Source organism: Nanorana parkeri, unplaced genomic scaffold, assembly GCF_000935625.1.
Source record: "Nanorana parkeri isolate BGI_ZX_2015 unplaced genomic scaffold, ASM93562v1 scaffold569, whole genome shotgun sequence".
Lineage (NCBI taxonomy): Eukaryota > Metazoa > Chordata > Amphibia > Anura > Dicroglossidae > Nanorana > Nanorana parkeri.
Genome location: NW_017306837.1, coordinates 102,357 through 112,880, shown reverse-complemented (window position 1 = coordinate 112,880; position 10,524 = coordinate 102,357). Strand labels below are relative to the sequence as shown.

Below are 10,524 nucleotides of genomic sequence, written 5' to 3'. Positions count from 1 at the left end.
GAAGAATAGTGCTTCTAATGGAAGCACATGATCCTGATAGATATTGGTATTCTAGTTTGAACAAGACCCTTCAGTAGATGGATTGATATGCCCAAGTGTCCATTCGGGGATGGTGTTCTAGTCCTTACAGACCCAAGGAAAAATAAATGAATAAAGAAACCTCTAGTATAACTGTGACCTACTTACAAAAGGTACATCCATGTGTCAACAGCAGCAGAAAAGTCTAATAGCAAGAGTAAGGAATAGTGGCCATTGTTTGTTTTTAGCAGTCAGTAAGTCATTAGTGAGTTTTAGGAGCACAGTTTCAGTGATGTATTGTGGGCAAAAAACAGAATGTAAGGGGTTAAATAGGTTGCTTTAAGTGCGGTGGCAGCTTAGGTGGTTGTAGATTAGGAATTCTAGGAGTTTGACGGTGAATGGAAGTAAGGATATTGATCTAAGATTTTTCAGGTTGGTGGGTTACAGTGAAGGTTGTTTTCAATATGGGGTAACCAGTGCATGTTTTATAGAGGAGGGTAAGATACCAGCAGAGAGGGAAAGATTGAAGATGTGAAAAAGAGAGTGTAGAAGAAAGCAAGAGTGACTGGAGTAGTGGTGAGTGAACAGGGGGCAGGTGGTGAGACAGATGTCAGAGAAAAGCTTTGTAACTTCCTTTGTAATGACTAGGTCAAAAGACGTAAGTAACAAATGTGGTGGTTGGCTTGATGCATAAATTGGGGGAGATAAATGGATAGTGGACATCTCCTTACTAATTGCTGAGGACTGGATGAGCTGTAAAGGTAGAAAGAGTTGATGGGGACTGGATAAGTGTGTATTAATGAGTGGCAAACTAAGTGTGTTTGGCAGCATGGAGGGAGGAATTCTATTTTAGGAGAGCAGCTTTACAGGGTGAGGTTTTGCAGGGATCTAGTTTTACGCTGAAGAGCATGGCTACGCCTTAAGTTTTTTTCTGATATTTTTTTTTTTTGCCAAGGTTGTAGTGGACACGGCTTACGTTTGCATGTAGTGAGAGCAGCCAGTGTACCTAGAGAGGATGAGTGAGCTTTTGCACTCACAATTGACTGATAACTGGTTGGGGGATTTGGGGTTGGGGACAGGGTAAGCATGAAACTGACAAGGTTGCGGTCAGAGAAGAAAAGGGGTGTTGGAGAGGTTGCAGAGCAGAGATGAGAGAACACAAGGTCTAGTATATGGCCATCAGAGTGAGTAGTAGTGTTTTGTCTATTAGGTCAAAAGAGATAAGGTTGAGAAGCTGAGTGGTGGCCGGGGTGTTAACATCAATAGCAATGTTGGTCACCAAGAATGATAGTGGGTAATTCAGAGGAGAGAAAGTCAGGTAGGTAGGCAGGCAGTATATATTCATGCAGCTTGTAGATCTAAAATGTATTCACTCATAATTGTGGGTCCAATTCTTTATAATTTTTTCTTATTCTTCATACTTTTCTGTTGTATCATGGATATAATTGTATCCTTGGGGATTAGTCTGTAGCTACAGTCAAGTAGTATTGGTGATCTTTTTGAGTTCTATTGTTTCTCTTATCATTAGTAATAAAATGATTTTAACCACTTGCTGCCCGGAGCAGGCAGCATTTTTTTTTGCGTTCTCACTGGACCCGAATGCTGGCAATGTTTTGCCGCGCGTCCGATCGCACTGCGGGTGGGGACATGGCTGCAGTGCCCTTGACTTCAATGCAGCACCACGCCCCCTCCTGCCACAGAATGCAGAGGGACGTTTAGTGTGGCTGCTGTGCATTGCAGCAGCTACTGCTCTGGAATGCACCGCAATGTTTGTGAATGGGCCCTAAAAGGTGTTTGAAATACAGGTAAATATAATAAAATTAGTTATGTACACACGGAGAAAAATGAAATCATATTAAATATTACTAAACCAATTAATTTTATTTCCTTCCACAGCATTTATTTTATATTTATTATTTTTGAATACACCTCCACAATAAAACAGAAAAATGAAATCTATATTAATACTACTATAACAATCTATTTTATATATTTCTTCCCCACTGATTTAGCCCAGCAGTGGATACATTTATATATTTACATTACCTATATTTGTTTTTCCTTTGCCCAGGTGGTGTAGTGGGCAGCCCAGCTGCTGCATGTCTTCCACTATATCATTTTTTGGCAAGTTATGCGGGACCCCCCTGCACCACAATCACCTGCCTCCCCCCCATATACAGACTCCTACCTTTCCTGGGTGCCTTCTCCTGGGCGCAGTACCTCTTTGGGGATGTGCCGTCCATGTGGGCTTGGCTCTATGCCAGGGACATGCTGGTGGCTCCCCCAGGGCTCCGGGCGCTTGTCTGAGCATGCATTCCGTGCATGCTTCCCCATCCTTCCCTCACTCCTCTCCCGGCAGAGAAACAACTGCTGGAGAAACAACATCCTCCATTCTGGCTTGCTGTTGGGGCAGGAGGACGGCTTCCTCCTCTCCCTGGATTATAAACTGCTGTTGGGGAGGGAGGACAACCACCTCCTCTCACGGACTGCTGATCTGCCGCTGAGGAGAAAGGCTTGCCACATCTTCTCCTTGGATCCACGGAGCCACTGTAGGTCATAGGCAAAGGCCAGCAGCTGTCTGCCCTGTTTCCAGCTCTTCAGCTGGCAGGACATGAGACAGCGGTTCCTCTGCATTCAAATCTATAAGGTCCCATATGTCTGAAGCTGGTGATGAGGAAATGGGGTTGGCCGCCATCTCTCCCAAGAGCTTCAGGGGGGCTATGGGTGCGGGACAGCACTCTGCCCTGTTGCAAGCTTTTCCGCTGGAAAGTAAAATGCTACTTTGGTGGCATTACAGAGAGACTCCAGGGCCACTGACTGTTGTAGGCAGAGGCCCGTGGTGCTCTGCCCTGATGCCAACTCTTCAGCTGGGGTTAGTAGTTCCACTGCATCGGCCTGCTGTTAGGGAGAGGGGCTGCCTGCCCCGGCTCCCTGGAGCTCCAGAGGTGCTGTTGGTGCTGGGCAGAGGTCGGCAGCGCTCCGCCCTGATGCCAGCTCTTCCGTTGGGGTTAGTAGCTCCATAATATCTGTAGTTGCTGGGGCATGCTGTTGAGCAGTATCGAACAGTCTTTTGTATGCCTGTTACAGCTCCCATTGTGTAATTAAAAAGTCCAAACCGGTTCTCAATCCAAGCTCACTGGGGAGTTCCAACTCTAAAATCACGTATGTCCTCCCATCTCCACTCCCGTGCACTACCAAATTACGGATCCTCCTGGAGCGTCTCAAATATAAGTCCCGGACCAGCGAAGTCGCAGCCCATTCAAAATGAATTGGCTGCGTTAATCCAATGCAAGTTAACATGCAGCATGTGCTAACACACCAGTGCACTGCAGAAGTCAAGAGAGGGGGCTTATATTTAAAGGATAAGTTCACCTTTTGCAAAAATTAAAGAGATGCATTATATATATATATATATATATATATATATATATGCATTTTTTATTTTTGCATTTTTGCATGCAAGCCTGGAAAGCATTGCAATTGTGATCACTCGATCGGGGCTGCAGAGCTCAGGCTTCCGCACATTCTCTCCCAGGCAGAGCTAGTACAGAGTTTCATTTACTAGAGATGGGAAAGGGTGGCTGGATGGGAATAAGGACGGCTCTACCGCATCTAACAGGGAGAGGACTCCTGGGCACTACATGACCTGATTTAATGCAGTTTGAAGTCCAGCCGTCTTTCCCCATCTCTCAGCTGAACTCCGTACCTCAGTATGGAGCTTTGCCTGGGAGAGAATTGTGCAGAAGCCTGAGCTCTGCAGCCCTGATCGAGTGATCCCAGTTGAACTGCTTTCCAGGCTTAAATGCAAAAACTAAAGAGAGCTTTTTTTTTAAAATATATTAAATATGCATTTCTTTTATTTTTGCAAAAGGTGAACTTTTCCTTTTAATCCTCCAAACTGAACACTAAACCTAACCCATAAAGTAACTCTAAAACTAACCTAAACCTTATTCTGATACTGCAAAGTATGTATCGTATTAAAAACAAACACCATTGACATCTTGGCATCACGATTGCCTGATCTGATGCCATGAGGTAGGTTAAGTAACTGAGCTGCTTGTTTTGGTATTGCCCTTTTTTGGTCATGGAGCATGTCCCAAAATGTCCTGAACATTTTAGTTCACTGCAGTTCTTTCTTTAAAATGTATAATGGTGCATTTGTACAGTTTTAATTATGTACAATAGACATTCTTCTTCATTTTTTTTTAATCAAAGTGATTTGTGTGACTCCACACATGAAATAGTCTTGCTGTAATTAACTGCTTCAATTGCCTCTGCTGTTATTTTAAACATACCCTGCAATATGTAAAATGGACAAAATCGGCACTATATTAGGTTTTAATGTTTTAAATATTCTCCCTGCAGTTTTCCAGAGGTATGGAACATACAGCAAGCATGATGTCAATAAAGCATTGAATCTGGAGCTTAAAGGAGATATCGAAAAACTTCTTACAGCCATCGGTATGTAGTCTAATAAACATAAAATCCAAGCTGTTGTATTTGGGGATATCAAGATTTCTGAAAAGGGATTTTTTTTTTTAAAGCTAAAGTCCTAAACACATGTATACTTACCGCTGTTTACTTTGAGTAAGACCTAGTCTCCCCTAGCTCCAGCTCCGCATTATACTACTCCTAATAGGAGCTATGCCAATCCTCAATCTAATGTATCTGTGTGTAATTCTACTGTGGTGCAGGTGACATCTTCGTGTCACGTTAAAGCTTATATGAGATTTGAGTTGTTGAATTTACATTAGTTTAACAAAATATGCTTGAGTTTTTTCGAATTGCAGTACTGTTGTAAATTTTCCTTTGTGCACATGTCTGTACACCCAAAATTTGTTATCTATTCGACTAATATGTGTGTGCAACAACTGATTTATAGATAGCTCTTCAATTGATAACATCTTAGTTTTTTTGCAGTACGTCGCTGCAATGTTTGTTAAAAATAAAATAAAAAATTGTGCAACTAAAGCACTCTACAACCTTCCCTTCCCACAACTCCCCTTTGCATCCCCCAAAGTGTTTTTTTTTTGGGTTGTGTATATAATATATTTCTACTGTGACAGTGAGGCAAAAACATAAAAAAAACCTTGTTACCGGAAGTTCTAACTCTACTTCACTTTGCTAAAAATTAGTTTGTTTTTGTTGATGTCCTATTTTGAGATTTTCCATCACTTTCTGTCACTTCTTCTTCCTTCCAAATGCAATGCTTTGTGGTATAGGCAAAATGTGATAGCTTCAGTGGGTTTTTGGCTTGTCAGACGTATCCATTATCTGGAAATGTAATGAGAACTGTGCTACAGTAGTTATCGCTAAGCAAATACAGCTGAGGTTTATAAAGGCTACTGATCATATTATATTAACCAGTTGCTGACCGGGGTGTTAAACCCCCTTTTTACCCAGGCTATTTTTCAGTATTCAGCACTGCGGTACTTTGACTGACATTTATTGCGTCATACAACGCTGTACTGACATTAATTTCATCACATTTTTTTAGGGACAGATAGAGTTTTTTTTTTGGTGGTATTTAATCACCACTGGGATTTTTATTTTTTACTATATAACGAAAAGAGGTCCGTAAATTTTGAAAAAAAAAAAGTTTTTTTCCCTATGTTCTGTTATAAAACATTTATTACCCAATTTTTTGGTAAAATATAAAAGATGGTGTCAAATCGGGTAAAAAGACACCAACATGTCAAGTTTTAAAACTGCGTGCGCCCACAAAATCGCAAAAAACTACCATGCCTAAAATTGACCATAGGCGAGGCTTTAAAAGTTTTTACCGCTCATCAGTTTAGTGTTATCAGTGATTGATGGGGCTAGAATTATTGCTCTCACTGCGGCGATATGCAACATGTGCGGCGCAATTGTTGTTTTTGCACGTACGCGCGCCCGACGCGTATTTACGTATATAAGTGCGGGGAATTAAAACAATTATATATGGGTTATATGAGCCGGCCAAACGGTTGTATGAGACAGCTGGTAACGGCTGTTATTCTTCCCGGCGGGTGTCTGGTTGCGCGCGCCCGCGTGCAGAAAAAAAGACGTACATTTACGTGACCCAGCCGGGAAGGATCCGCCGTCCGCCTGTAATTTTACGATGGGCGGACAGCAAAAGGTTAATAGACAGCATAGGTATTGAACATTAAAAGGTATGGTAAATATGTGCAATTTGGTGTGTGTGTACACATATGGTTGCATTTATTTGTATGTTTAGAAAAATTAAGCACGCATCTCTGATTTGTGCTCTCTCTCTTTGAACAGTGAAATGTGTTGCATGCAGACCCGCTTTCTTCGCAGAAAGGCTTTATTTGTCAATGAAGGTATGATGATTAAAAGCATATTCAGGTTACAGCGAATGAAAAGAAAAACTAATCTATGAAACCAGTCTGTCTGTTTGTTTAAAAAAGAACTCCGGGCAGAAATATTCTTATCCCTTGTTGTGGGGCTAACCCTGCATTGCAAGGGTTAAGTGCTCGTTTTGTCTAGAGATGAAAATAAAAGTGATACTTATCTGAGCCTAGCAGCCAGCTGGCTGTTGGGTCCCTGGATCCTAACTCCTGTGGTATAAGGTCCTAGGAGCCATTACATCCTATAGTGTATTGGATGCGGAGGGACATCCTATTGCTGGAGCAGAGTAGTAGATAGTTCTTCTTCAATGGTCCTAAACAAGCCACAAGCAGCAATTGTGTTGTTAATTCAGTATTCATTGATGCTCCTACACTGACAGATTGGGCTGGGTGACAACACGTCCTCTGGCATGTGTGGCACAATCTGTAACATTACATTATGGTCATGGTCAAATGCGTGACATTTAGAATGTCCTGATTATACAAGGGACAATAAAAAACTTTGTATGAGAACTGTATACATGCATTGATGCAACCTCTGTACTACAAAATTGTACTTTCTTGCCATTTCATATCAGTCAGGGTTGACTCATGAATGCCTAAATAGATGCTACAATTGGTAATGAGCTGAACATACCCCAGTTTGGTTCGGAGCTGGTTTGGCAAACTTGACCTAAGTTTGGAATTCTGAATCTGAACCCCACTGAAGTCAAAAAGAGCCAAATCTTAAAAATCATCAAACACTTTTTTTTTTAATTTCATCTGGTGGGGAGCAGTGAATTTAATAAGGCTTAAAGGGCACAGTTAAAATGTCCAGTTCCAAAAAAAAAAACATGCTTGAGGGATGTCCTACACCTGCATGTGAAGTGGCATATCTGTTTGTATACAATATACTACATTAAATCTGCCATTTACAGAGGAAGAAAAAAACATGGTTAACCACTTGCTGTGCGGAGCATTTTCTTTTTGCGCACACATGATAAAATAGAATTTTTTGGCTAGAAAACCACTCCAGACCTCAAACAATGATATATTTTCTAAAAGCAGAGGACCTGTAGTATAAAAAGATGCTAATTGCAATTGTATATGCTGCATGGTATTTGCGCAAATGTTTATCAAACCAATATTTATAGGATAAAATAAACTAAATTAAAATTTAGTGCACAGAAACATAATACCCAATTTTTTGGTAAAATATAAAATACGGGGTCACGTTGGGTAAATGGATACCAAACATGTCAAACCTTAAAATTGCGTTCGCCCATGAAGCTGCAAAAAACGTTGATACCCAAAATTTCCCATAGGCAACAATTTAAACGCTTTTACCGCTCATCAGTTTAGTGCCAACAGTGATTAATGGCTCTAGAATTATTGCTCTCACTCCGACATTCATGGCGATATGTAACATGTGTAGCGCAATTGTCTTTGCATGTAGGCACACTGCATGTATGTGGGGGGCTGGGGACTTTCAAACTTGTTATTCTTTATTTTATATATATATATATATATATTAGTGCGTGACAGGTCCTCTTTATGGAGACATCAGGGGTCTTTAAGACCCCTAATGTCACCTAGGGACCCCAAAGAAGCTGAGGAAGCAGACATCTGCTTCCCCAACTTCTTCTCCTGGTGATAAGAGCCGGAGAATGTAAATAGTGACACCAGAAGTGAAGTAATACACATCACTTCCAGGTCCAGTGATTGGAGGAGAGATTAGCAGCTGGAAGCGGGACAGCGCCACATTGTACAAACGATCTGGCTGCTGTATAGACGCTTGTATATTAACAGCCACCGCTGGCTGTTAAAAATGCTGCAGCAGCCGTGTTCTTGTTTTAACCACTTCTGCGGGCCGCCGTATAATAGACTTATTGTGGCCCGGAAGTGGTTAAAATTGCTGGTAAATGACATATGCAAACAAGCATCTTGGGATTCCTGTCACCTATACCAGACATGTATCCAAGATGAGGATCTGGTATACATTCTGTATGGGGAACCCCATGCAAAAAAAGAAAAACAATCAGCATATGGGGTTCCCCGAAAAATCTGTACTAGACCCCTATTCTTGATTTAGGATTTGGTACAGGTATCAAGGGGTACCCTGCACAAAAAAACTCAATGCAGCCCCCCAAAATCCATACCAGGTCCTTTTATGTCTGGTGTGGATTTTAAGAGGGGGGCCCCATGTAACCCCCAGGGAACTCCTAGCAGACCCTATTCCAAGCCAGGACTGGGGGTGGGAAACAAGTGTGCACCCCCTTCTCCTGAACCATACCAGGCCACATATCCTCAACATGGGAAGATTGCCATGCCGGTGTGGACAGCTCACCTTTTGTCAAAGATTAAGAACAAAATGTCCTATACATTTTAAGAAAAAGCTCAAAAAAAATCAATGTACTAGAGGCATAGCTGATAACTTGTTAGCCCTAGGCCAGGGGTAGGCAACCTTGGCTCCCCAGCTGTGCTAAAAACTACAAATCCCATCATGCTTCTGCCTCTGGGAGTCATGCCTGTGGCTTGCGATGCCACAGGCATGAGCTGGAGAGCCAAGGTCAGGTAAGGAAACTTTACAGTATACAGTATACAGTTTACAGTATAACTTTATATTTGAAACACACCACATTGTAAAGTTTACAATTCATATATGTGTAATTAGAATATTGTGTGTGTATATCCCAATAATTGTCAGGCATGGTACCATTTAAACTGCTACCATTAAAACTTTCCTTTTTTCTTTGTGTTGTACACAGGGTTCTGGAACCAAAGATAAAATTTTGATTCGAAATATTGTGTCCCGATCAGAAATTGACATGCCTGATATCAGGACCCAATACAAGAGGATGTATAACACATCCTTGCGCCAGGCCATTTTGGTAATTATGATATCTTCTCTTTTCCAAATGAATACAAATGTTCTGTGCATTGTAGTGTATATTTTGTCAGCCTACTATGATAACTGAGTAAAATGTCAAAACAGTGACCAATATCAGAGGAGACCTAGCTCTAAAATGTTCTGTATTATAAATGACCATTGGGTGACCAATTTCACCTAATGAGGTTGTAATTTACTAAGCTATAACAATTATTTGATTTCAGAGCTGGTATATGTAACAGTAATAGCCAATGAGAGTTAAAAACATGAATGAAAATAACAATCCCTACAGCTAGTGACGCAACATGGTTATAGCTTGGTTAACTGAACCTTTTTTTTCTTTTTTTAAATACTGTACATAGTATAGGCAAGGTTTAACAGAGAACATGACTATCCATACATGGGTACAAGGGCGTAGCTAGAAATCACAGGGCCCCATAGCAAAAGTTTCTATGGGGCCTTGTGATTTCTAGTTCCGCCCCTTGCAGAGCCCACCATAGACTCTCTATGGTGGGCTCTGCAGGATCTCAGGTGGGCTGGTCACACCCCTGCTCCACCTCCTTCGCCGCAAGCTGCTGGCTGTCCCTGACTCAACAGCGGCTGTGGGGAGGAATGCGCCGCGGCACGTTCGTTCCTCCTCACAGCTGCAAGTGACAGCCAGAGATGCCATAGCGACCCAGGCGGCCATGAGCCATCAGGGGAACCTCATTTTGCCCCTATTAGGATGCAAACAGACATCACTGGCACATTAAAGCCACTTTACCACTAAGTAGCAAGTGAATACTTTTCTCACCTGTTGCACTTCCCCTGAACACCACTCCAAAGCTGATCTGCTGTTTCCTCCACTCTGTGGTGCCTTCCACCAGCCCCTACAATTTTACTGAATTCAACACTTGCTTATAATTGTCTCAAGTTAACAGAACCCCATATGTTCAAGTCTGAAAAAAGTGGCACAAAACACAAATGCATGAACAGAAACATATGTGCTTGTTTTGCTTTATTATTTGTATTATTTGCTATTCTCTTCTATTTTTATTTATAGGATGACACCAAAGGAGATTATGAAACCATTTTGTTGACTCTTGTTGGAGGTGCTTAAATAATGTTTGACCAATTCAAAGCAGAAGATGTAGAACTACTAAAGCTGATGAATATAGTGGCCACCTCCATAACTATGCATATCCTCGATATCTCAAAGACCATTAAAACATTCCAGTTTAATAAAATTGCTTACATGTGTGTTTCTAGTGTTTTATTTGATGTTATTATGACTATTTTAACTCCATG

At 41.4% G+C, this 10,524-nt stretch overlaps 1 protein-coding gene across 1 annotated transcript in view; it reads left to right on the top strand.

The window, feature by feature from the left end:
- The window catches only part of LOC108791718 (annexin A1-like), a 38,917-nt gene extending 28,476 nt beyond the window's left edge, over positions 1-10,441 (top strand). Inside the window, exons 10-13 of the mRNA XM_018562279.1 lie at positions 4,384-4,479; positions 6,283-6,341; positions 9,116-9,238; positions 10,280-10,441. Of these exons, the coding sequence (XP_018417781.1) occupies positions 4,384-4,479; positions 6,283-6,341; positions 9,116-9,238; positions 10,280-10,336 (335 nt within the window). The 3' untranslated portion in view covers positions 10,337-10,441. The remainder of the gene's footprint in view (positions 1-4,383; positions 4,480-6,282; positions 6,342-9,115; positions 9,239-10,279) is intronic.
- The last annotated feature ends 83 nt before the right edge of the window (positions 10,442-10,524 follow it).